The sequence below is a fragment of the Balaenoptera musculus genome, chromosome 17, assembly GCF_009873245.2.
Source record: "Balaenoptera musculus isolate JJ_BM4_2016_0621 chromosome 17, mBalMus1.pri.v3, whole genome shotgun sequence".
Taxonomy (NCBI): Eukaryota; Metazoa; Chordata; class Mammalia; order Artiodactyla; family Balaenopteridae; genus Balaenoptera; species Balaenoptera musculus.
In genome coordinates, this window is record NC_045801.1 from 42,143,308 (window position 1) to 42,171,177 (window position 27,870).

General features: G+C 37.4%; 1 protein-coding gene across 3 annotated transcripts in view; it reads left to right on the forward strand.

The window, feature by feature from the left end:
* The window catches only part of RAD54B (RAD54 homolog B), a 103,269-nt gene extending 81,195 nt beyond the window's left edge, over positions 1 to 22,074 (forward strand). Inside the window, exons 9-15 of one of the 3 annotated variants that reach the window (XM_036830965.1) lie at positions 214 to 353; positions 4,260 to 4,550; positions 7,580 to 7,755; positions 15,468 to 15,558; positions 17,061 to 17,127; positions 17,317 to 17,514; positions 21,050 to 22,074. In XM_036830965.1, the coding sequence (XP_036686860.1) occupies positions 214 to 353; positions 4,260 to 4,550; positions 7,580 to 7,755; positions 15,468 to 15,558; positions 17,061 to 17,127; positions 17,317 to 17,514; positions 21,050 to 21,267 (1,181 nt within the window). In that variant the 3' untranslated portion in view covers positions 21,268 to 22,074. Of the gene's footprint in view, positions 1 to 213; positions 354 to 4,259; positions 4,551 to 7,579; positions 7,756 to 15,296; positions 15,559 to 17,060; positions 17,128 to 17,316; positions 17,515 to 21,049 lie in introns of all 3 variants that reach the window. The other 2 variants (XM_036830964.1, XM_036830966.1) reach the window with 2 other exon arrangements.
* The last annotated feature ends 5,796 nt before the right edge of the window (positions 22,075 to 27,870 follow it).

The window sequence follows — 27,870 nt, forward strand, 5'->3', positions numbered from 1 at the left end:
CCAAAATGCTGTACTAAATAGACTTCAGTTCACAGTTAAAACCAGAGTTAAAATTTTGTACGATTATTAATTTTTGAAACATGATTTAGCTGGTCTTTCTTAGTTTGAGACTTTGCTTGTATTTAGTGTTCTTAGTGAAGAGAGTACAAATTTCTATAAAGACCTGATACTGTAAAACACAAACTTGACCTCTCATCACTTTTATCTCTTTAGGTACCCCAGTTCAGAATGATCTCCAAGAATTTTTTGCATTAATTGATTTTGTAAATCCAGGAATATTAGGCTCTTTGCCATCTTACAGAAAAATATATGAAGAACCAATTATTAAATCGAGACAACCTTCTGCTTCTGAGGTATAATTTACTTCAATAAGTAGTTTAAAAATGAGCAGTTTGGGAAAATCATTCATAACTTGGGTATTATTTTAATTTAGGAAAAAGTAAATTAGTAGAGTGATTTTTAAAATTTTACCCACAATTGTTCAGCTCCTTTTGCATTTCTTACTTTAGAAAATGACCCTTTCACTTTAAAAAGATTCATAAATAGTCACTTCACAGAAAATTATAAATGACAGTAAAACACATAAAAGCGTTCATCTTTACTGGTATTGAAAAAGGTAAACCAAATAACCATGAAGTAACTTTTTATACTTTTCTACTGATGTTTTAGTTGGTTAGATTTACATTGTAATAGCAAGTGTGCATAGGAGTACTATTCTCTACTGACTGGAATATAAATTGGTACTACTGGAGGATAGTTTGGCAATATGTATCAAAAGCCTTAAAATTGGGTATAAAAATTTACTGAGCATTTTCCATGAACTAGGAACTATATAAAAAATAATGATTGGGCTTTCCTGGTGGCACAGTGGTTAAGAATCCACCTGCCAGTGCAGGGGACATGGGTTCGAGTCCTGGTCCAGGAAGATCCCACATGCCGCAGAGCAACTAAGCCCGTGCACCACAACTACTGAGCCTGCGCTATAGAGCCTGTGAGCCACAACTACTGACACCCACGCGCCTAGAGCCCGTGCTCTGCAACAAGAGAAGCCACTGCAGTGAGAAGCCTGCGCACCTTGCGCACCACAATGAAGAGTAGTCCCTGCTCGCCACAAATAGAGAAAGCCCACGTGCAGCAACGAAAACCCAACACAGCCAAAAATAAATAAATAAAATTAAAATTATATATATATAAAAGAAAAAAATAATGATTTATGCATATATTTAATAGGATGGGAAATGTTTATGATACATTATTTAAAAATAAAATCACATTCATTTATTTACCCAACACTTACATATTAAATACCTAAAGTGGGCCTTTAATTGCTAAGTGCCAGACACTGGGGAATATGGTGATAAGCCAAACTGGTTGGTTGTTCCCATGAAGCTTTGTAGTTTGAGATCCTGTTTTTGTTACAAATAAAAATAAAACATCTAATATATTTACATATTTATACAAACAAAATGGTTTTGAAGATATACATAAAAACTCTTGGCAGCATTGGCTGTTTCTGGTTGATGAAAGTTGGCTTTAATTTTCTTATTTTTGCATAACTATATTTTCTGACCTTTCTCCAGTGAACCAATTATTTTGTAATAAAAATTGAGAATAGTTTTAAAATATAAGGGAAATTTTCTGTGATTTATATAGAAACAAATATGTACATATGGGATTTATTTTAAGCTTCCCTGTGAAGTTCTATACGCTCAAAAGATTCTATGTAGAGAATTTATTTATTTATTTATTTATTTATATTTTTTGGCTGTGTTGGGTCTTCACTGCTGCGTGCGGGCTTTCTCTAGTTGCGGCGAGTGGGGGCTACTCTTCGTTGTGGTGTGCAGGCTTTTCATTGCGGTGGCTTCTCTTGTTGCGGAGCATGGGCTCTAGGTGCGTGGGCTTCAGTAGTTGTGGCATGTTGCCTCAATAGTTGTGGCTCGCGGGCTCTAGAGCTCAGTCTCAGTAGTTGTGGCGCACGGGCTTAGTTGCTCTGCGGCATGTCGGATCTTACCGGACCAGGGATCGAACCCATGTCCCCTGTATTGAAAGGCAGATTCTTAACCACTGCACTACCAAGGAAGTCCCCTATGTAGAGAACTTAAACATAAATTTCATTCATACTGTATTTTGACTTTAAAAATGTACTATTGGGCTTCCCTGGTGGCGCAGTGGTTGAGAATCTGCCTGCCAATGCAGGGGACATGGGTTCGAGCCCTGGTCTGGGAAGATCCCAGATGCCACGGAGCAACTAGGCCCATGAGCCACAACTACTGAGCCTGCGCATCTGGAGCTTGTGCTCCGCAACAAGAGAGGCCGTGATAGTGAGAGGCCCGCGCACCGTGATGAAGAGTGGCCCCCGCTTGCCGCAACTAGAGAAAGCCCTTGCACAGAAATGAAGACCCAACACAGCCAAAAAAATAATAAATAAATAAATAATAAAAATAAAGGAATTCCGTTTAAAAAAAATATACTATTATTTAACGAACAATGTGTAATGATTTTGAAAGAGTCAGCAGTGCCTTGTGCCATTAATTTCTTGTAAGCTTGGTTTTAGGATCACTTACTTGTCAAAATATTTTCTTCCAAGAATTTGCTCTGTTAGTGCTTTGATAATGATTTTAAGACTACGTACTGTTACAGTCTTCTCATAAAAGCTTAGTTTCAGACAATTCGGTTTGTGGATTATTGATTTCCAGTGGTTCTCAATGGTGGCAATAGCCAAATAAACAAGGATTCGGAGACTGTGGCTTCACTTAATTAAATGATTATGCTAAACATTTAAAGAGATGATTGTTGATTTTTCTATTCTAAACTGTATTTCATTTATTTAAAAAAAATCTGAAGGGAAGCAATTAGTAAATGGTTAATCATTAAAAAATGTTTAATGTTCATTTAACTGCATGTTCTGGGTTGGCCGAAAGGTTCGTTTGATTTTTTCTGTAAGACTTGGCTCTGGTAGCGCTTAGTTGTCTTTAACTTCATTTGAAAGAATTTTGTTAGATTGTATTGTGACAGCTGTCATATCAGTGTGCATTAAAAAAAAAACTTACCAGAATTGGTGATTTTTTGTGTAGCCATTTTAATATTGAAGATGAAAGAGAACAGCAACATTTTTGGCATATTATTCTTTCTTATTTCAAGAAAGGTAAAAACACAACTGAAATACAAAAAAAGATTTGTGCAGTGTATGGAGAAGGTGCTGTGACTAATCAAACGTGTCAAAAGTGGTTTGCAAAGTTTTGTGCTGGAGATTTCTTGCTGGACGATGCTCCATGGTCGGGTAGACCAGTTGAAGTTGACAGCGATCAAATCAAGACATTAATTGAGAACAATTAATCAACATTAAACCACATGGGAGATAGCCGACATACTCAAAATACCCAAATTAAGCATTGAAAATCATTTGCACCGGCTTGGTTTTGTTAATCGCTTTGATGTTTGTGTTCCACATAAGTTAAGCAAAAAAAAAAAAAAAAAAAACCTTCTTGACCGTATTTCCACATGCAATTATCTACTTAAATGTAGTGAAAACATTCCAGTTTTAAAACAAATCGTGACAGGCGATGAAAAGTGGATACTGTACAATAATGTGGAACGGAAGAGATCACGGGGCAAGTGAAATGAACCACCACCAACCACACCAAAGGCCAGTCTTCATCCAAAGAAGGTGATGTTGTGTATACGGTGGGATTGGGAGTCCTCTATTATGAGCTCCTTCTGGAAAACCAAACGATTAATTCCAACAAGTACTGCTACCAATTAGACCAACCGAAAGCAGCACTCGACGAAAAGCATACGGAATTAGTCAACAGAAAACGCATAATCTCCATCAGGATAACTCAAGAACATATGTTTCTTTGATAACCAGGCAAAAACTGTTACAGCTTGGCTGGGAAGTTCTGATTCATCTGCCGTGTTCACCAGACATTGCACCTTAGGATTTCCATTTATTTCAGTCTTACAAAATTCTCTTAGTGGAAAAAAATTTCACTTCCCTAGAAGACTGTAAAAGGCACCTTGAACAGTTCTTTGCTCAAAAAGACAGAAAGTTTTGGGAAGATGGAATTATGAAGTTGCCTGAAAAATGGCAGAAGGTAGTGGAACAAAATGGTGAATATGTTGTTCAATAAAGATCTTGGTGAGAATGAAAAATGTGTCTTTTATTTTTACTTAAAAACTGAAGGAACTTTTTGGCCAGCCCAGTGGGTTTTTTGTTTTGTTTTGTTTAAAACACTTTTAAGTCTGCTGTTTTTCCATAGGAAGAGAAGGAGTTAGGAGAGAGAAGAGCAGCTGAACTTACTTGCCTCACTGGGCTCTTTGTCCTTAGAAGAACCCAAGAAGTCATAAATAAATATCTCCCACCTAAGATAGAGAATGTAGTCTTTTGCCGACCAGGAGCCCTACAGATTGAACTTTATCGAAAACTGTTGAATTCTCAGGCTGTCAGATTCTGTCTTCAAGGATTGTTGGAAAACAGTTCTCATCTAATATGTATTGGAGCTCTTAAAAAACTGTGCAATCACCCCTGCCTTTTGTTCAGCTCAGTAAAGGTAAGTAGTGTATGAACCTGTGTCAGGAATATGAGCTGAGAGTTCTATGTCATGTGAACCTAAGAGGGCAGATGGGACTAATCCCTGGGGTTGCATCTGTGGGTTTTCCAAAAGCTATGCAGCCTCTCCAGTGTGTTTCTTCTTTAGAGTTTATCCAGCCTTCTACTTGTTCTTCAGAGCATGCCCATATTCATAGAGCTGAACGAGGGATGAAATGGGCTTGAGGCTCTGCCTTCTAGAGTTGGTGCCCCCTGCCCTTTGGCGCCTCACCTAATGCTCGGTCCTGGTTTCCCTTCCTGTTTTATATTAATATAGCCAGTCAGTTTGTTTGGAGCTAACAAATACAAAATTTACCATTAAGAAATAATTTATTTTTTCCTCATTATAAAAGTAATACATGGTTGTTGTATGAAATCTATAAAATTCAAAAAATCACAAAGAAGAAAATAAAGATCATCTACTGGTTACAATGTAAATTGGTACAACTGGGAGACAGTTTGGCAATATGTATCAAAAACCTTAAAATTTTATGTATCTTGTGACCTGGCAATACCACTTTGAATAATTTGTTATAAAGAGATAAAGCTCTCCAGCCACAGAAAACCACATTTGGTATTAATAATCTTAGTTAATACTTATTAAACACCATGTACCAAACACTAAGTACTTTTCCAGTATTATTTTATTTATTCTTTACAAAATTCTATGGAGTAAGTACTATTATTACCATCCCCATTTTTTGGTGAGGAAACAGACTCAAAGATATGCATAAGTAGTCCTTTCTAGAGGAACTTAATTCTAATGATGCTATTCTTATTATTTAAAAATCTATTATTATTATTATTATTACTAAATAAATTGTGGACATTTCCCCAAATTAGATGCCTTCTACAAGTATGATTTTTAATGGCTACATAGTTGAGCTGACCATTTGGATATTAATGAAAATAAGGCAGTTTGGGGTATAGTGAGAGTTTTCTGTTTTGGTGTTAGAACTAGGTATCAGTCCCTACTCTACTACTTGTTTAACTAAAGGCAAGTGTAACCATGGCCAGGTTGTGTCTGTGAGGCTTAGTTTGTCTTAACTGAAAGACAGAGACAATAATAACTTCCTGATAATGTTATTGTGGCAATTTGATGAATTTTTATTACAACTATAACTGAATATTACAACTCATAACTGAAGAGTATTAGGTTGCAGAGAGTCAGAGAAGAGATTGCCCTGTCTAGTTGATGTGAGAAATCTAACTGGTAAATCTCTGTGATGCACCTCCATGCATCAGGCTGTCTTAGCATAAAGATATTATCTGTTAGTTGATTCTTAATTAGGATTATACATTACAGTCTTCAGGGAAGCTTTTAAGACTACATTTGTCCAGCCTAGGCACATATGAGCTGATTCAGATTCTCTGAGAGTAGGACCCAGTCATGAAGATTTTAAAAAAGCTCTCCCAAGTGATTCTGATTATGTGTTCCTGGCTAAGAACTTGTGCATTAAGATCATTCATCTCCCTTGTATTTTGATTTAATATTCACCAGACAACTTTCTGCTAATGATTTGGCTTCCCCATGAACCTTTCATAGGACAGAATGCATAGACCAGTTGGTTTAAACAGGCAGGTCTCATTTATAGGTCAATAAATTTATATTCTGATTTATTCAGTCTCTTAATTTGGTTAGATGGCTAACCAAATGGCTCTTAAATGGCTCATTTCCCTAGAGCTTAAGCATGTGCAAGTTTCTGAACATGAAAAGCTGTGGATTAGACCCTGGGTCTATGGTCCTTTGATAACCTCGCCAAGGTGTAGGCATTTTAGGAAACCTAACCCAAAGCAGCCAGCAACCATCTCTCCTCTCATGTATATCCCAGTTATGTAAATATCTTAGGGTTCCAAGTATTTTTAATCAAGTGACTTTACCCAAACATTGCTATGTTTTGGGAATAAGCCAGATTAAAAATAGTACTTTGTGCCCAGCCTTTTATACTACTTGATTCACTGCCCTTAAGATGTTTCTAGTATTATTAAAGAAGGATTACAACACACATTAAAACATTAGGGAATTATTAAAAAAATATATAGTTAATTGAACAATTAAATAAATTCAAAGTTGAAATGTACTGTGTAACCATAAAATTTAAAAGTCAATGCCCCCCAAAAGGGGGCATGTGAGTCATCAGGTGGAATTTGCATTGGGTCCTCAAGTATTTATAGGATTGGGATAATTGGGCAAAAAAAAGATGGCGCATTCCAGGCAGGGGTAGTAGGTTGAACAAAGTTTCAAGAACAATGATAAATCTGGTAAATGTGGGAGAGAGTGAGGAGAACGGCCAATCCCAGAAATTTTATCTAAAAAAGTGATGCAGTCATTAACAAAGGTATTCTCCAGTATGTGTTCACATGTCAGCTAGGCAGTTTGAGGGGGAATTTCAGAGGTGGTGATAATCTCTTTGGAATAAAATTATATAAAAACTATTGGTAAAATAAACAAAATATTATAAATAACAATAGATTTCTCTGTTAACTTCTTGGCAGAATTGTTCCTTCTTTTAGAAGAAATTGATAAGATTGAGCGGACTCTTGTGCTTGATTTTGAGTATCACCTGGGAGGTGCTGTGTGAGCCTGCAAACTGGGAGAGAAAAGTAATAGCAGGGAGGGAAGGAGGGAAGACGAGAGAAAAAGAGGTAGCAATGATGAGAAGTCTCAGGGTTTTGGAGAGGATAGATTTCCTAGAACTGTTTGCCCTCTATTTTCCTCCTGTTTATTTCTCTGCCACCCACCTCCCCATCAGTCACACATCGGCAATGATACTGTGCTTGTGGGGTTCAGGGAGCAGGCATTTGGAGACAGCATTAGAACTGCTCTGTAATCAAAAATGACCAAATTGTGACCTATGGAGATTTACATAACAATTAGATTGGGCTTTTCAGGTAGCTGTTAATCTTCAGCTTTTTCCCCATAATTTTAGCATTTTTTCCCTCCTGATTAAAAAAACATGAACCGGTGTTGACAGTCATCCTTTTGAACAGGAAAAAGAATGCAGCTCAACTTGGGATGAGAATGAAGAAAGGAATCTATATGAAGGCTTGATAAATGTGTTTCCCGCTGATTACAACCCGCTCATGTTTACTGAGGAAGAGTCAGGAAAACTACAGGTGCTGTCAAAGCTCTTAGCTGTTATCCACGAACTTCGTCCTGGTGAAAAGTAAGAAGTCAATTTAATAAACCACTTGTAAGTGCTTATGGAATTCGAGCTTAGACTCTGTCCTTATTCCCTCCCCTCACTGCCTCTTTTTGAAAAGAAGAAAACATTAAAAATAAGTTGTGTTCTTCTTTGGTGGCATGGTTAGCTCCCAGTCTTTTGTAAACTTATCATTAACAGTGTGTCTGTAAGTTTTTATTTAAGAAAAACTAAATGTAAATACATATATTTTAAAAACCCTAGAGATGTCTTTTGATATTATAACACCTAACTCGTTTGTTTATCACTTTCAGAATCCTTTGTTCTTTTTCTGTCCTGAAATGTTGATACTCCTGAGGGCTTTCTCTTCAGCCTCCTTCTCACTCTAAACACCCTTCCTGGTTTAGCTCTACTCCTCAGTTTCAGCTATCATCCACATAGTGTTGATTCAAAATCTGTATCTCTAGTCCAAGCCTCTCTTCTAGTTTCCACATCCTTCTTTCTATTTAATGGACATCTAAATCTGTCTGGACCTCAACTTCTCATGTACCAAACCAGCTTTATCATTTTGCCATTGCAAGACTGATCCTTTTTCATTATTCCTTGGCTTGATGAATGGTACCATAATGTAAGCAAAAAACACTCGTCATTCTAGACTTACTTTTCTCCTTCATTTTCCCAATGTCATCAGTCACTACATTCTATTCTATTGATTTTATTTCTTTTTTTTTTTTTAACATCTTTATTGGAGTATAATTGCTTTACAATGGTGTGTTAGTTTCTGCTTTATAACAAAGTGAATCAGTTATACATATACATATGTTCCCATATCTCTTCCCTCTTGCATCTCCCTCCCTCCCACCCTCCCTATCCCACCCCTCTAGGTGGTCACAAACCACCTAGCTGATCTCCCTGTGCTATGCGGCTGCTTCTCACTAGCTATCTGTTTTACGTTTGGTAGTGTATATATGTCCATGCCACTCTCTCACTTTGTCACAGTTTACCCTTCCCCCTCCCCATATCCTCAAGTCCATTCTCTAGTAGGTCTGTGTCTTTATTCCTGTCTTACCCCTAGGTTCTTCATGACCTTTTTTTTTTTTTTTTTTCCATATATATGTGTTAGCATACGGTATTTGTTTTTCTCTTTCTGACTTACTTCACTCTGTATGACAGACTCTAGGTCCATCCACCTCACTACAAATAACTCAATTTCGTTTCTTTTTATGGCTGAGTAATATTCCATTGTATATATGTGCCACATCTTCTTTATCCACTCATCCGATGATGGACACTTAGGTTGCTTCCATGTCCTGGCTATTGTAAATAGTGCTGCAATGAATATTGTGGTACATGTCTCTTTTTGAATGATGATTTTCTCAGGGTATATGCCCAGTAGTGGGATTGCTGGGTTGTATGGTAGTTCTATTTTTAGTTTTTTAAGGAACCTCCATACTGTTCTCCATAGTGGCTGTATCAATTTACATTCCCACCAACAGTGCAAGAGGGTTCCCTTTTCACAACACCCTCTCCAGCATTTATTGTTTGTAGATTTTTTGATGATGGCCATTCTGACTGGTGTGAGATGATATCTCATTGTAGTTTTGATTTGCATTTCTCTAATGATTAATGATGTTGAGCATTCTTTCAACACTCCCTAACACCATACACCATTCCTTAATCTCAGGAATCCATTTCCTTTCAGGTACCAAGATTTTTTTTTAATAACTTTTAAATTTTATTTAAAAAATTTAATTTTAAAAATTTTAAAAATTTTTTATTGACGTAGAGTTGAATTATAATTTTGTGTTAATTACCACTGTACAGCACCAAGATTTTTGTTTTGATTCTTGTAATTACTGATTGGGTTGTGGTGGTCTCTTATAAACTATGTCCCTCTTACTTTCAATCCCATTGCATATCAATATTGCCCTAAATTATATTAAATACAAATGTGAACATGTTACTCCTTTTCTTAAAAATCATTCAAAGATTCCTAGTTGCCTTCCAGAAATTTCTAAACTATAGCACATTGAGCAAGACTCTTCATGACCTGGGTGGTGCCTCCTTTTCCAACCTCATACCTCTTGACTCCTTGACACTTACCATATGGTCCAATCATACCATACTATTTGCAAAACCTGTAATTTGCTCTACTTCTCACTCTCTGTTCTTACCTGTTTCAGGTTCCTATGCCTGGTGTACCTCCACTTCTCATTCTTCTGGCCAACTTTCTCTTCTTTAAGACTCAGCTTGGATGCTTTCTCCTCTTAGAAGCCCCTGGCCTCATATTGAGTTAGATGCCCCTCTTCTGTACTCCCTTAGCATCCTGTACCTCCCTCTAATGGAGCTCTTCTCACATTATATTGTAATCATTAGTTCTCTTCTGTATCAGCACCTATAGTGCAGGGACTATGTCTTAATTATTCTTGTAGGAAGTATTCAAACTGTTTTTGAATTAAGGCAAAAATACAGAGAAAAGATTGCAAAATAATAATTATATTTAATTGTCAAGGAAGCTACTTAACCTCTTTGGAGCATTAATAGTATCATTTGACTTGTGAAAATTTTTAGATTTATTTTTCATAATAATGAAGTGACTAAAATAAGGAAACTTTCTATGAACTCTTTAATACAGTTGATTAAAATGTTTTATTAGATAATATTTTATATATACAAGAGTGTGTAATGTATGTATATATATGCAGATTGTGACCCAGTTTGAACTTAGAGTATGAACTTTTAGTTAGACTTTTATTTGCATCTTGTCTTCACTGGATTCTGTTTTTCCTTTTTTTCTGAACATGGGATAGGTGGTTATTGTTGGACAAGGAATATGAGTGAACAGAATTTTAGAGGAAATGAGAAGAGATCAAGTGTGACTGTAGGTGTGAGAATTTATCCTTGAAGATGTTCTAGAGGAAAGTTCCCCTCTTGTGGTGGGAAGGAAGGAATGAGGAAGAAAAATATAATTTGGGGGTAGGGGTTGGGTTGGAGTCATTTTGACTGCTTGTGGATCCTAAGGAAACTGAATCCTGCCTTGTCCGATGAAAGAAGAAGTAGCACTTCCATCAGTGGCACAGACTGTTCTGTTGCTTCACATTATCTGAAGAGATGGACCTTTCTTTTTAAATTGTGATAAAATACACATAACATGAATTTACTATCTTAATCATTTCTAAGTGTATTGTTCATTAGCGTTATGTATACTCACACTGTTGTGCAACCAATCTCCAGTACTCTTTTCATCTTGCAAAACTGAGCTGTACCCATTAAATAACAACTCCCCATTCCTGCTTTTTCCCAGCCCTTGGCAACCACCCGTCTACTTTCTGTCTCCATGAATCTGACTACTGTAGGTACCTTATATAAGTGAAATCATATGATGTTTTGTCTTTTTATGACTAGCTTATTCTACTTAGCATAGTGTCCTCAAAGTTCATCCATGTTGTAGCATGTCAGAATTTCTTTCCTTTTTAAGGCTGAGTAATGTTCCACTGCATGTATATAACATTTTGTTTACCCATTCATCTGTCGATGGATAGTTGGGTTGCTTCTGCCTTTTGACTATTATGAATAATGTTGCTGTGAACATGGGTGTACCAACACCTTTTTGAGACCCTGTTTTCAATTCCTTTGGATATATGTCCAGAAGTAGGATTGTTGGATCATATGATAATTCTCTTTTTATTTTTTTGAGGAACCTCCATAATCTTTTTCGTAGGCAGCCACACCATTTTACATTCTCACCAACAGTGGACAAAGGTTCCAATTTCTCAACAACCTCGCCAGCATTGCTATTTTCTGTTCTGTTTTGTTTTGTTTTTGACAGTAGCCATCCTAACGGGTGTGAGATGATATCTCATTGTGGTTTTGATTTGCATTTCCCTAGTAATTAGTAATGTTGGGCATCTTTTGATGTACTTGTTGACTATTTGTATATTTTCTTTCAAAGATGTCTATTCAAGTCCTTTGCCCATTTTTTTTAATTGGGTTGTTTTTTTTTGTTGTTGTTGTTAAATTGTAGCCCCCCTTTTTTTTTTATGGCCAGTTGGGTATAGAGGCCAGGTTTTCCACATCTGAGCTGCCTATGCACAAACATCTCCTAACCCTTTAAAATATGTAGCTAGAAGTTGCTCACAGTGTTTTACTTCAGGGATAGTATTACTGTCTACACCTGACCTACTGTGTTATTGTTAACTAGAACTGGATAGTTCTATTTTAGGTCTATAGGCAGAACTCTTCTACAGTGCTTTTGTGCATATTGAGATGAATTAGAATTGGGTGGAGGTGTATCTGAGAACTCCTGGCTTGTCTGGCTGGTGGCCCTTTTATGGAATTTTTAAGAAGAATACTTCAAAATTTAAAAAGTTCCTCTTCCCTCCTGGCTGTTGCATTCACGCACTAGGCTTCATGGCTTGGAGAGTAGAGTTCATGCCAAATTCCACCCCCCGTGCATCTCTTGGTTGGACACTCTTGTGCTGGGTGCAGCTTGCACTCTACCTGACATGGCAGCCTTGCCTACAGATTTCAACTCTTTTCAGGGACAGTATTGTGACCATAAAAATAATAGCCTTGTTTGAAAGTGGTATGTATGTGTCGGGGGGCTCTAGACCTCTGGAAGGGGATTGTCCAAGACTCTTTACCAAGATAGTCACCTATCCCATCAATCTACATCTAGCCTTGTAAGAACTTGTTGGGGGAAAATATTCTAAAGCCAGATTTCCTCCAGTCCAGTAAAGTTGTATCAGAAAAACTATGTTTAGATAATGTTATTCATCCCTGTAATAGTATAGAAAAGGAAGGAAAAAATGACTGAATTATTAGTATAGGAACTTTGGCAGATTGCATAAATGGTCTTAAATTCTCCCTCCCTATATCCATGTTCCTTTGCTGGGTAACTTTGGGTGATCTACCATTCTGACTCTGAGCTCAGCCACGTGACTTGAATTGGTCCATGAGGTGCTGGCAAACATGGCACAAGAAGAGGCTTGAAAAGATCTTGTGCAGTGGGGCTTGTCCTCCTTTGTGCTTCCTGGAAACTTTCTGTCACCATGTGAATAAGCCTGGGCTAGCCTGCTAGAGGGTAAGAGACCTGAGAAACTCAGATGAGGCTTCCCAGCCGAGGCCCCTCACCAGTCAGCCAGTTCCCAGTCCACTTGGCAGCTGACTGCAGATGCTTGAGTCAGCACAGCCATGACCAGCAGAGGGACCTCTTAGCTGAGCCCAGCCCAAGTTGCCAACCTACGGAATTGTGAGCTAAATATAAAATAAATGGTTGTTGTTTTAAGCCACTGAGTTTTGGTTTGGTTTGTTATGTAGCCAAAGGTAACTGATACAGGAATACAAATATACATTATCTTTACCTTGTTAGCATAGATAATTAAGAGAATTCTAACTGTTAAACATTTGCCTTATTTTTAAAATTTCTAGTGCTAATAATTATCCCACTAGTTATAAAACTTGGAGGAAATATTCCTGATCTGTTTTTTATTTTTTGCTTCATTATCAAACTTTAGCTATTAGATAAATTCTGGTTTTACTTTTTACCATATTTTATTGTTTAAAATTTTTATTTTCTCAAAATGTTAAAGGGCTTATCATTAAAAAAAACAGGAGTTCATAGTTCCATCTCTCCCCCTTTGCATCCTGTTTCTCAGAGGCAATCACCAGCTCCCATAGTATGTTGCCAGACCATGTACTTATACGGCTATCTCTTGTCTTTTCCATATTTTCTTCATGAAAACTCTAGCAGTTTTTCTTCATTCTTTATACATTGAGTTATAATCTTTTTTTAAATATGATAATGCTTTTTAATAGCTTCCCATGGCTTTTATTTTATTTTATTTATTTATTTTTTGGTGGCACGCAGAACTTCCCTGACCAGGGATTGAACCCTTGCCCCCTGCAGTGGAAGCGCAGAGTCTTAAACACTGGACTACTAGGGAAGTCCTGAGTTATAATCTTGATGTGCCTTAATATGGATCACGTTTTCATTTATTGAGCTGAAAACTCTATAGTAAGTCGTTTTAATCTGAAGACTCCATGTCTGGGAAGCAGTCTCTTTCTCAAAACAATTTTCTTTTGTTTTATCTGGAATTTCTGTCAGTCATATATTGAACCTCGTGGATTGATTCTATAATTCTTTTATCTTTCCTCTCCTATTGGTCATAAGTTTTCCTTTTTAATCTATTTCCTGGAAGATTCTCTTTTTTTCTTCTAAATCTCCTATTAAATTTTTATTTTGGCTGCCACTTTAAATTTCCAAGATAATTTTCTTATTCTTGATTGTTCTTTTTTATTGCCACCTCTTGTTGTGAATGCTATCTCTTATATGAGAGTATTAATTATTTCCTTAAAATTGTCTTCTGTTTTCTCCGTTGCTCTGTTTTATTCATGTTTCTTTTTTTCTGTTTATTTGTTTTGGTTTCTATTTTTCGTGTTGGAGGCTGGCTTCAAGTAGCTGGTGGCCCTTGGTGTCCATTTATATTTAAGAGTAAGGCAGTAAAACACTAACTGAATGCTCTGTGTGCATGGGCAGGGCTTGTGGACTGCTGACCTGCATTAGGTAACAGGTAGGGAGCTGGCTTTTTTATTTGGGAATTCCCTATCTGTGGACCTTTTCTCTGGGGTCATTCAAATAAGTCATTCCAGAGATGAATCTTCCAATAATATCTTTCTTGGGGTGTGGAATGTGAGAGGAATGCTTGGCTGCTGGTGTTCTGGGAGTTGGCAGAAAAAGCGGACTGGGATCTTACCATCCATTATGCAGACTTTCATTTTGGTTTGTCACTGTATCCCTGCCTTCTAGAGTTCCCTGGTCTAAGTTTCTTTGGTTTACTTTCTCCAGAGAATAAACATTCTAGTTGAGAAAGAAAAGCCAACTAGTTACATGGGATGAGGGCCTGGGTTCTACTTACCAGTGCTCTTGTAATAGCTCCAGTCTGAACTCCTTTCTTCTGAGCTGCCTTTACGAGATTCTATGGTGTGAATGAACTTGTACCTGTTTCTTATTGGAATCCCTCTCTTTGAGCACTTAAGTTTCACTTTCTCTGTACTCCTAAGCAGGTCACCATTCCACTATTCTCTGTTTTCATATAGAAATGTCTCCTGTTTCATTAAAGATAGAGTTTGTATTTCTGTTTCTTATTCTCCTGCTGTTCTTAGGGTGACTTAAGAGAGGTAAAGAAAGCAGAAAGGTCTTTACTCCACTATCTTGATGCTGGAAGTCTCTTAGATATTGACTTTTATTTTTTGGCCACGTGGCTTGTGGGAATCCCAGCTCCCCAACCAGGGATTGAACCTGTGCCCTTGGCAGTGAAAGTGCAGAGTCCTAACCACTGGATGGCCAGGGAATTCCCTCTTAGATACTGATTTTAAAATTGAATTTGAAGGAGAATCTGTGTTTTAATTGTACAAGGTCATTGTTGGATGTTCTATAAATATCAGTGATAGTATTATCATGGTATTTTTCTTCAATTAAAAAAATCTAATATTGCTTTTAAATTGTGTATAAAGATTCTTTCTTTTTTTTTTTTTTTTAAAGATTCTTTCTTTTTGATTGACAGAGTGGTGTTGGTATCCAACTATACACAAACCTTGAATATTTTACAAGAAGTATGCAAACGTCATGGATATGCTTATACAAGACTTGATGGACAAACACAAGTCTCTCAAAGGCAACAAATTGTTGATGGCTTTAATAGTAAATACTCTTCTGATTTTATTTTTTTGTTAAGTTCAAAAGCTGGTGGTGTGGGACTTAACCTTATTGGAGGATCTCACTTAATTCTCTATGACATTGATTGGAATCCAGCCACTGATATCCAGGTAGGACTGTTTATGCATTAAACAAACATTATAGAATGCCTATGGGGGATACGAGGATGATGATGATGTATAATAACTGCTGCATATTGAACCCTTATTTTATATCAGGCACTCTGCTAAGTGCTTTACATCTGTTTAATCTTCACAATAATCCTATAAGTGTGGATATTCTAAGCCCTGTTTTACAGATGAAGATATGGAAGCTTGTTCTCAGTCACATAGCTTACAAGAGGCAGAGCCGGGATTCACACCCAAACCTGTATGTCTCCAGGCTCTTATATACTGTGTAGTTGGGCCTTCAGGATCCTCATGACCATCAGGGGAAGACAATAAAGTGTTACAGGTGCTATGATCAGTGTTTGTGCAGAGTATGGTAAAGATATAAAATTAGCTTATTTAGGGAAATATTTCAGAAGCAGCCTTTGGTTTTCTTCAGAATACAGTCCATTTTCATGTATTTTGAGATTTCTACCTATGGATTTGCACCTCATATGGTATCTGTGTTAGGATACCTGGAGACAACCCTCGGGTTCAGTGATTCACTAGAAGGACTCACAGAATCAAGAAAAACAGCTATATTCAAGTTAAGTTTTATTACAGTGAAAGGATACAGACTAAAATCAACACAGTTAGAAGGTGCATAGGGTAGAGTCCAGGAGAGACCAGGCACAAGCTTCCAGTTGTCCTTTCCCACTAGATTTGTATGGAACAACACTTAATTTTCCCAACATTAATGAGTGACAACACATATGGAATATTGTCAACCAGAGAAGTTCACTTGAGCCTTGGTGTCCAGAATTTTTGTTGGAGGTCAGTCATGTAGGCATGGATACCTGTGTGACTGACCTTAGTTGCTCAGTCTCCAATCCCTGCAGGGGTCAACTGGCCCAAGTCCCCACCTAAATCACACTGTTAGCATAAACTACTTGGTGTGGCCCAAGGCTCCAGGTAAACTAAGATGCTCTTATCAGGCAGGATATTCCAGGGCTTCCAGGAGCTGGTTGAAGGCCAGACTTTTCTTTGGAATGTGCAAGGTTTCAACATCAACCTTTTACTGTACAGTATCACTGATAAATCCTAAAACCACAGAGATCTATCTAGAGCCTGAGCTGATTGCAGGTGTCCTAGGGATTCCTTAGGGGTGAATCATTAGCCTCTTGGACTGAGAATAAACCCTCCATGCTATGCTATACTTGATTCTTTGCATTCTTACTGCCCAAACTCGCTGTCCCATTTTTTGATGCAGATAGACCCTCTCACTGTTGCATGGCACCCTGTAATTATTTTACAGTACCACAATGAGTGTTCATTCATCCCTTTCTTTATCCCAGCAAAAAAATTTGAAGTGGAGAATGCTTAGGTATGCCTGGGCTTTGCTTTTTGAAGCTGTAAGTGAAATCTAGAATTCCTAATCTTAAATGTATTAATGCAAGTTGCTTATGTGGGAAGGGTTATTATTAGTTTCTACTTGTACTCTCAGAATTCTCATTAATTTTCTATAGGCAATGTCTAGAGTGTGGAGAGATGGTCAGAAACATCCTGTACATATTTACAGACTCCTAACCACAGGTAATAACCCTTCAGTATGACAAAAATGTATTCCCTTTGAATAATTAAAGATTTTTTTTTTGTTAATCTGTGCTTCAGTATCAGGGGTACTGTTATTTTGTTAGCTAGTGTACTAATAAACATGCTTTACCCTACAAAAATAACAGATGTAAAGATCTGAAGGAAATCTAATGAATGTTTTCTCTTCAGGTACAATAGAAGAAAAGATCTATCAAAGGCAGATCAGTAAGCAAGGTCTTTCTGGGGCAGTTGTAGACCTAACCAAGACATGTGATCATATTCAGTTTTCAGTAGAAGAACTTAAAAATTTGTTCACATTACATGAAAGTTCGCGTTGTGTTACTCATGACCTGCTTGACTGTGAATGTACAGGAGAAAATCATACAGGTTAGTTGTATTTTAATTGTTATGATGGTAAAGTTAATTAGTCTCTCTTTAGTAGTTGAAAATATTTAAATACAGAATAACTAAAATATTTACCCCTTGCATATGTTAGTTTTCTTTTTTCCTCATGTCACAGGGCAGCTGCCACATGGGTATTTGAGAAAATTTTAGTTAGAACCTTATTAGTTCTCTCAATTTAGCTTCTTATTTCCGAATCAGTTGTGAAAAATTTGGCCTATTGGTAAAATCTTTCAAATCCTGATAATAATGACTTCAGAATTAGGGAAATGTTTTTAATCCTTATTTCTATTTCACAAAAAACATAACACTTGACAGAATAATCCTCCTGTTTATTTTGTGTAGAACTTATTCCTAATGAGGTCATATTTTCTGGGGCAGTAAGCATGGGCTGCCATACTTCTTGCTTCTTGCTTCATGCACTGCTTGTGCTGCTTAAATGAGGCTGAAAGCATCAACCCTCCAGAATTAATACCATTCAGATAGGTACTGGATCAGGAGTAGGACTTGAGCAAGCAATGTCCAGTAGTTGGAAGTCACTTGATTGTGTTGAGATGGGTTTAAGAAGTAAAACTGTATAAGACTAACATGGAAGAATTTACATTTTATATAATCCACACTCGTCTTCTCTATAGTATGTTTTTTCCATTTTAGTAATTTCTTCTCTTATTATTTCTCTTTTCCCCTGTATTTATCTAATTTTTTTTTTCCTTATTTTCTAAAGTTGAATCCTTAGCTTAATGGTTCTCAGTCCTCTTTTCTGAAATGGGAATTTAAGGCTGTAAATTTTCCTCTAAGCTGAATCTCATAATTTTGATATGCAGTCTTTTTATTATTCAGTTCTAAATATTTTTTTTCCATTATAATTTATTCTTTGGCTCATGAGGTATTTAAAAGTATGTTTTAAAATGTATTTTAGTTTTTGTTATTGAATTTTGGCTACTGCACTGTAGTCACAAATATGGTCTGCATATTGATTCTTTGGAAACTATAGAGACTTGGTGTGTGGCCTGGTGTGTTTACTTTGTAAATGTTTTTGTACATGAAAAGCATGTGTATTCTCTTAATTACTTAGTTTAGAGTTCGCCATATTAGTCAAATTTTCTGTTACTGAATTAGTTTTTTCTTATTTTACAGATTTAAAAATTTACTAATTTAACTGAAAAATTGGTAATATATTCACCTATCTCAACTATTTAAAAATATAAAATGTATATGGTGAGAACTCTTCCTCCCATAATGCCGTCATCTGCCTAGTTTCTAGTCCTGCTACCCTTTGCGAAACCAGTATTATTAGTTTTTTGTGTATCCTTCTAGATACATTTTTATGCATATGCAAGGAACTCTTGCCCAGTTTTCCCCCCAATAAAGGGTAGTGTAATATGTGTATAGTTCTTTTTTTTTTTTTTTAAATTTATTTATTTATTTATTTATTTTTGGCTGTGTTGGGTCTTCGTTGCTGCATGCGGGCTTTCTCTAGTTGCGGCGAGTGGGGGCTACTCTTCCTTGCAGTGCGCGGGCTTCTCATTGCAGTGGCTTCTCTTGTTGTGGAGCACGGGCTCTAGGCACACGGGCTTCAGTAGTTGTGGCACGCGGGCTCAGTAGTTGTGGCTCGTGGGCTCTAGAGTGCAGGCTCAGTAGTTGTGGCACATGGGCTTAATTGCTCCACGGCATGTGGGATCTTCCCGGGCCAGGGCTCGAACCTGTGTCTCCTGCATTGGCAGGCGGATTCTTAACCACTGTGCCACCAGGGAAGCCCTGTGTATAGTTCTGTACCTGTTTCATTGAATAGTATCTTGAGATCTTCCCATATCATTAAAGAGTTTCCTCATTCTTTTTTTCTCTCAGCTATATAATCCTCCCTTGTATGAAGAGACCATAATTTATTCATCTGACCTTACAGCTGTATAATTAGGTTCTTTCCAGGCAGTATATATCTTTATTCGTACATCTTTTTCCATATATTCAAATATCTCTATAAGGTAAATTATCAGTGTTGCTGTGTCAGAGAATATGTGCATTTGTAATTTTGATAGATCTTGCTAAGGTGCCCTCCACTGGGGGTTGTATCATTTATACCCCACCAACAATATACTATTTCCCCACAGCTTTACCAGTTTAGGATTATCAATTGTTTGGATTTTTGCCAATCTGATAGTAAAAAAATGGTATATTGGTCTAGTTTTAATTTAATTTAACTTTATTATGAGTGAAGTTGAGTGTATTTTCCTATGGTTAAGAGCTGTATTTCCTTTATGTGAACCACCTACTCATATCATTTGCCCATTTTTCTATTGATGAACTAATTCTTTGTTAGACATATCTGTTATTGAAAGAGATATGTTAAAATCTGACAGTATGACAGTGGATTTGTCAGCTTCTTGTTATTCTGTCAATTTTTGCTTTATATATTTTGTATCTTCTTTGTAAAAATTTTTTCATTATTATTTATTTATTTTATTATTATGTAGTGATTGCTTTATCCCTGATGTCTTTTGCTTTCATTTTGTCTTTAGTTAATATATTACACTGACTTTTTAAAATTTTTATTGGAGTATAGTTGATTTACTATGTGTTAGTTTCAGGTGTACAGCAAATACACTGACTTTCTTATTGTTAGTATTTGTCTGGTATATCTTTTTCTATTCTTTTACCTTGAATCTTTCTGTGTCCTTATGTTTTAGGTATCTTTCATGTAAATAGCATGAGGCTGGATTTTCTTTTTTATCTAGTTTGATGTTCTCTTTTTTAAAGATTTAATTTTATTTATTTTTGACTGTGTTGGGTCTTCATTGATGCACGCGGGCTTTCTCTAGTTGCGGCGAGCGGGGGCTACTCTCTGTTGCAGTGCGTGGGCTTCTCATTGCGGTGGCTTCTCTTGTTGCGGAGCACAGGCTCTAGGCACGCGGGCTTCAGTAGTTGTGGCACGAGGGCTCAGTAGTTGTGGCTCATGGGCTCTATAGTGCAGCCTCAGTAGTTGTGGCGCAGGGGCTTAGTTGCTCCGCGGCATGTGGGATCTTCCTGGACCAGGGCTCAAACCCGTGTCCCCTGCATTGGCAGACGGATTCTTAACCACTGCGCCACCAGGAAAGCCCTTGCTGCAGAATATTAATGAGTTTGATTATGGAGTATTAAACCCACATTGTTACAGTTATATTCTGAATTTGGAAACGTATCTGGCCCCACAGGCTTTTAGATAGGAATTGCGGACCTGTAATACATCTCTTTGGATGATTATTTGTTTAATGTGTATTCCTCCTGCTAGACCATAAAGTCCTTGAAAACAGAGACCATGTCTATTTTTGTTCACCATTTTGGCCCCCATTGCTCAAATCAGCACATTGTAAACAATTTGTAAATATTTGTAGAAGGAATGAATTAATTGAATTTGCTTATTTTAGCATAAACCATGGTGATCAAATGTAACAAGTCATATAAACTCATTATATATTAAAAAAGTATTGTATGTAATAGGATATTGATTGACCTAAGGATTTTCTCATTGTTTTACTTACTTCAGGTGATTCATTGGAAAAATTCCCTGTCTTTAGAAATTGTCAGCTTGGTACACATCAACAGAAGTCTGACTCCCTGAAACCTGTCTCCATGTCACAGCTGAAGCAATGGAAACATTTTTCTGGAGATCATTTAAATCTTACAGATCCTTTTCTTGAAAGAATAAGAGAAAATGTGTCATTCTTTTTTCAGAATATAACCAATCAAACTACTGCTATATAACCCCCTTTAAAAAATTAATCTAGTAAGTAAGCGTAATTTTGGAAAACAAATAGAATTATTTTAATTATAATAATATATTTTATTGCAAAGTATATTATAGTTTTGATATAATAATCAAAACTGAGTTTAATTTTTGTATATATTCTTAAATATTGAAACATTAAAGACATACTTCTATCATCCTATAATTGTTTATTAATAATTCCATAATTCATGAAGTTTCATTAAATAATTTCTAAGGAATTTTCATAAGGAATATTAAAAGGTAAAACGCCCAGTTTCTATCTTTGGGAAATCTAAACTGATTAGGAATATTAGACATAGATGTGGGAGACAACTGAAAAATTTGATAAATTTAAGCTATAGCTCAAAGGAGAAAGAGAATCAGAAACTAGGATTGCTAATGCTGAAGATTCAGTTGGATATAATAGTTGCTGCCGGGCAGTTTGGGTGAGAATGGTCTGTGGGTTGTGGCAGGACGGGGAGGAGTATTGGACACTTCAAAGCACCGGTTTCTAATCTGGGACTTCAGACTGTAAAGCCATGTCCACCAAGCATTGTTTGTACACTGGATAATGGTACAGCTACCATCATCTCAAGGGGTTTCTGTAGTAATTTTTGACATTAAATAGAAAGTTTTAATGTACAAAGCAAGCTTTAGACGACTGAAGTCTGCAAGAAGAAAGGAGTTACTCATTTAATCTTCAATTGGGGTTTCTGTAATCAGCTTTTGCTTCCTTTTAGGGAAATTTCTTTTAGACTGAATATTGTCTTGAGGTGTTGAATAAAGACTCAATTGTGTATCACCAGATCTGAGTTCTTTAGATCTGTAGTGCCGTGCCTGGGCATTTGTACATCTAGGACTCATGAACTGGCAGTTTGGGGATCAAGTTTGTCGGTAAGGAAGTAGTCAACTAATAAAAAGCAAAAATGATGTTTCTTGGCCCTATGTATATGCCTCTTATATGAGGCTTTGCATATAAAACGTCTTTCAATATGTATCTTGCATCACATATTCTCAGGTGTAAAATCTTAAAAAAAAAATGATAAGAGACTGGCAACTTTATTGTCTATCTTAACTGTAGTGGATACTAGGGTGTATTGCCCAGATTGCCCCCTTCAGGACCAATGTGCTCATTTACCCAGCTATTGGGAGTGCTGCCTCTGACCACTCATAGCCAAATCTCTGCCTAAGAATATCCCACAGCTGAAAGGAGCTGCCTCGCTCAAGGTTACCCTCCCTCCCCTGGGTGGCTGGCATCCAGTGATTTGTTGATGCAGGGTAGAAAGGCCCAGCCTCCTTGCCTCAATTTGGGACAACCCTTCAGGATCATTCCAGCTCCAGAGCTCCTCAGTTGAGGCCGGTGTTGCAGCTTCATTGCAGTTCAGCTTGTCTGTCTTTCCAGGCCTCCTTCCTTCAGTGCCTTACAGATATCGTGTGTTATAAGTTTTGCTTTATACCACATTTGAAAAATAGACCACGACAAAATGAATTACTATTTGTACATTCACAGTGTTGTACAATCATCACTACTATCCATTTCCAGAAGAGAGTTCTCTTCTTAATGTGTCCCTTCCCAACACTCAAGGCCTCTATCCCAGCAACTCCCTAGTTGACAAATGCAGTGAACTCTTTGCAGTCTTTATCTTGACTTCTGTTCACATTAGGTATTGGTAAACTTCTTGAAATTCCTGCCTTTCTTAATTTTGATTAAATGATTAAACTCATTTGTCATTCCACAGATATTTATTGAGTACCTAGTACATGCTGGACATTGTCTTAGGGGTTATGCATATAACAATTAAATAGGCAAAGTCTCTGCCTTCATTGTGCTTTCATTCTAGCACTGTGAGAATAATACACATATATAATATTGCACATGGTGGTAAGTGCTATGGAAAGAAATAAGCAGAATAAGGGAGATACTAAACAAGGTGGGGATGGGGATTGCTATTTATATAGGGTGGATTTGTGCAGAGACCTGAAAAAAGTGAGGGATTGAGAACCATGACATTCTCTGGAAAAAAGTGTTCCAGACAGAAGGAACCACAAGTGCAGAGGTCCTGAGACAGGTGAAGGAATGTTCGACATATCTGAGAAACAGCCAGAGGCCGTGTAGAGAAAGTAAGAAGCAAGTAAGAGCTGAGGTGAAAGAGGTAATTGCAATGGGGGATCAAATGTTACAGGGCATTGAAGACCACTTTGAGGGCTTTAGTTTTACTCTCAGGGAGATGGAAAACCTCTGGAGATTGAGCCAAGGAAAGTCATGATCTGAGTTGCTCTGTGATGAGAACAGACTGTGGTGGAAACAATGAGATGAGTTAGGAGGCTCTTGCCATAATCCAGTCAAGAGGTGCTGATGATCTAGACCAAGTGGTAGCAGGGCAGTGTTGAATTCTGGATATTTTAGAAGGCAAGGCCAACAAGATACCTGAATGGATTGAATGAAAAGTATAAGAAAAAGAGAAAAATCACGAGTGATCTTGGAATCATTTGGAATGATCCAAGGTTTCTGGTCTGAGCCAAAGGAGAAATGGAGTTGCCAGTTACTGAGATAAGACTGGGAGAGGAGAGGTTTGTGGGGGAAAAGTACAAGTTCACATTTGATTATGTCAAGTTTGATAAGCCTATTAGATATCCAGTGGAGATGTCAGATAAGCAGTTTGGTACATGAGTTGAATTCAGAAGCATTGGTCAAGGCTGGAGATAAATTTAGGATTTGTCAGCATGTAGATGGTATTTAATAAAGTCATGAGATTGGAGGATATTACCTAGGTAGTAAGTGTAGCTACAAAAGAGATGGAACGAATATTATAGTGATAAAAATTATAATGGCTAATATTTATTAAGTGTTTATTACTGTGTTCTAAATGCTAAGTGCTTTCCATGCATTAGCAACCTATGACATAAGGTTAGTATTGTCTTAGATGAATTGAATTTTCCTATCTGTTCAATGATATGTCCAAGGGTAGTTGTGAAGCTTAAATGAAATAATATATGGCCAGCCAGGTAGAGAAATATTATCTTTTTATTTTTTATTTTTTTATTGAAGTATAGTTGGTTTACAATGTTATGTTAATTTCAGGTGTACAACAGAGTGATTCAGTTATACATATATATCTATTCTTTTTCAGATTCTTTACCATTATAGACTATTACAAGATACTGAATATAGTTCCCTGTGCTATACAGTAGGTCTTTGTTGTTTATCTATTTTATATATAGTCATGTGTATCTGTTGATCCCAAACTCCTAATTTATCCCTCCCCACTCCCTTTCCCCTTTGGTAACCATAAAGGTGTTTTCTGTGTCTGTGGAGAAATATTATCTTGACTGCATTTGGAAAAACACATGTTAGTATTTGGGTGAGCCTTTCCAGACCATGGGTGTTGGTTGCTGTCAAAGTGTAATGGAGGAAGAAAAATGTGGAATTTTGGAGACCATCTGCGAGGGAAGGGTGAGGGGAGAATACGGAGGGACTCTGGGACTGGGTTAGATAAGGGAAACTCTCTGTGATGAGAACCAGGGAGGATATTTGAATTACAGTTGTTCTCCAGTTGGTTGTTTGCTAAGTAGTGTGGAAACTAACGTTCCCTTCTTCTCTGCCCCATCCTGAAATCTTGCCAGAATTTCAGAAGAGAGGCTGAGTTTGGTGAGGGAATCCACGTGACATGGGACAAAGGCAGCGTGCATGACACAGGAGCCCAGAGCCTGAGAAGCACAGTGCCCAGCCCTTGGGAATCGAGGAAGCCTTTGGGACTCTGGCAGGCCAGAGGTTTGCGGGGGTTCAAACTCATTGAACGCAGGTGGTAAAGAGTACGTGCTAACATCTGGGTTACACATACAAAGCACCTCTTCTGTGGTAGATACTCAATTTATAAAAAATTCTCTTCTTTTGTCCATCATCTGCTCCTAGTCCGTTCCTCTGCTATGTAGCATTTAACATAGTTTGTAACTGTTTATTTACCTTTCTCCCTCTCATGCTAAGCTGAATTCTTTGAGGACAGGGATTTTATCTTATTCATCCTAGTATCTCAGTACCTTGTATAGTCCCTGGTACAAGACAGCTACTTTTAAGTAAGAAATGAATGAATGAATACTTCATTGTTTTTCCCCCTTAGCCGCCATGATCGGGTTCCTTGCTCAGAGATCTCAGTTCCAGGGTATTTTTTAAGCCAATCTCTGAGCATGGAGCTGTGCTTGACACTGAAGAAGGCAGAGCCAGCGATTTTTTTTTTCCCTTCTGGCAGCATAGAGATGTCCCTTTTTGATTCCATGATTTCCATCAATCTGCTGCACGAGCTGACAAAAGCTGTCAGCACAATGGGTATTATTTGAGTCACATACGTGATTCATTTCTAATTACACAAATACACCTTTGATACATATTCATGTGAAAATCTTCTTGCTCTAAATGACAACATAAATACATTTTAATCACGTTCTCATTAGGACTCAATCACTAATGATGAATTAAAACGTGAGCAGCTCTGATCTGTAGAATTCAACTTCCCAACAGCCTATCCATCCATTGAACAGGGTGTATGATAAAGGAACAGGTCAAAAAATCCTGCTGTCATTTTGTTTCTGAGTATTGCAATCAAGGCGTGCATCACATTGTCTGGCAACTTTATTTATTTATTTATTTATGTTTAAAAAAATATTACCCACTAATAATACAGTATAATTCTATTTCCAGTATCGCTGTTCATTTTATTTATTTATTTATTTATTTATTTATTTATTTACTTACTTACTTACTTAGGCTGCGCCGGATCTTAGTTGTGGCATGCGGGATCTTCGTTGTGGCATGCAGAATCTTTAGTTGCTATATGCGGGCTTCTGAGCTGTGGCATGCGTGCAGGATCTAGTTCCCAATGCAGGGGTCCCGGGATTGAACCCAGGACCCCTGCGTTGGGAGTGCGGAGTCTTCCCCACTGGACCCCCAGGGAAGTCCCTTGCCTGGCAACTTTAGTGTTTGTCATATTAATGTTGGCAAGATTGAAATTCTGTGACTTGGCAGCAAACAGCATGTATAATCAGCAGATGGCACTGTTTCTCTGAGTTGGTTCCGAATTAGTATATTGGGCCTTAGAGGGGTTTGTAGACATGCTATTTTTGTTATTGAAGGAAGGACGCAACAAAGGGATATTATTTTCTCTTACCTTGTGTGGCACAAGGGTTGTTTTTTTTTTTGGTTTAGAATAGCTTCCTGTGGCCCTCTTCTATAGCCGGCCTGTGTTCTTTGCTTCAGGCCATTACAGACTTTCATCCCCTGAGAGCCCTTGTTGTCCACAAAATCAAAACCAGTTCAGCATACAGCTTTTATGGTAAAAAAAACTGTGGGAAAAAATCTTTATTGACGCAGACAGAATGGTTTGTGGAGTTTGTTACACTTACTTGAAAACCTAAAGTGTTAAATGTAATTTAATCTTTATTAAAAAAATTATAAATCTCTTTGAGTAAGAGATAATGAAAATCCAACAAAGCAGACCAAACAATTCCTTTATTTTTATTTTTTGAGGAAATATCAGCAAATACTTAAGACATTTTTGAGTAGTTTTAAATATGTTTAATGTCATAGGTAGGGACGTAGCATGGGATGGGAGGGAAGCTCACTTCAACATCTTATCCCTCATCCTTGCTGTTATCTTTATTTTTATCTTGATGGAAATATTTGGTCCACATAGATGTTCATACTGTCACAGAACAGTATAGAAATGATATTTTACCATCGATGCAGTTGATTTGATTGTACTACCTATTCTGCTCAGGTCGTTCAGATTGACAAACTCACAAGACACAGTAGGCTGCATCCAGCTTTAGGGTTACTTATATTCAGGATGGGGAAAAAGAAAGCACATATTGTAAAAGCAGAGCAGAAGTTTCCTGACTCCAGGTAAGGCTTCCAAATGTCCCAGCCACTCTGTACTTGGGGTACACGTGGTCATGGGAGATAAGACTGAGTTGGTGTGGACAACCTCAGTTACTGGGAGCCATCAGCCCTGGCATCCTTCAGCCTTTATGCCTTGTTAAGTTTGGGGAATAAAGAGTCAATATGGAGGCCAAGATATCCCTTTCATTATCGACAACAGCTTAGTTGGTGGACTTGGCTTGAGGTCTGTTACCAAGTGAGTGTGATACTGAACTCTATCCTGCCTATGAGGAAATGCTTCCCTGGGAAAGCTATGACATGGAGGCACTAGGAGAGCTTGGGCTTTCTATGTCTTGTCAAGGAGGAAGGAGGTGGAAATTTTTTTATTGAGGTAAAATTCGCATCACATAAAATTCATCATTGAAAATTTATTGGGGATGTCCCTGGTGGTCCAGTGGTTAAGACTCTGTGCTTCCACTGCGGGGGGCACGGGTTTGATCCCTGGTCAGGGAACTAAGATCCCTCATGCTGCAAGGCACAGCCAAAAAAAAAAAAAGAAAAGAATTTATTGAAGTGAGGTTCACATAACATAAAATCAATCATTTTGAAGTGAATAATTCACTTCCATTTATTATATTCGAAATGTTGCTTAGCCATCACCACTCTCTTATTCTAGAACATTTTCATCACCCCAAAAAGAAACACTGTGCCTATAAAGCTTTACTCC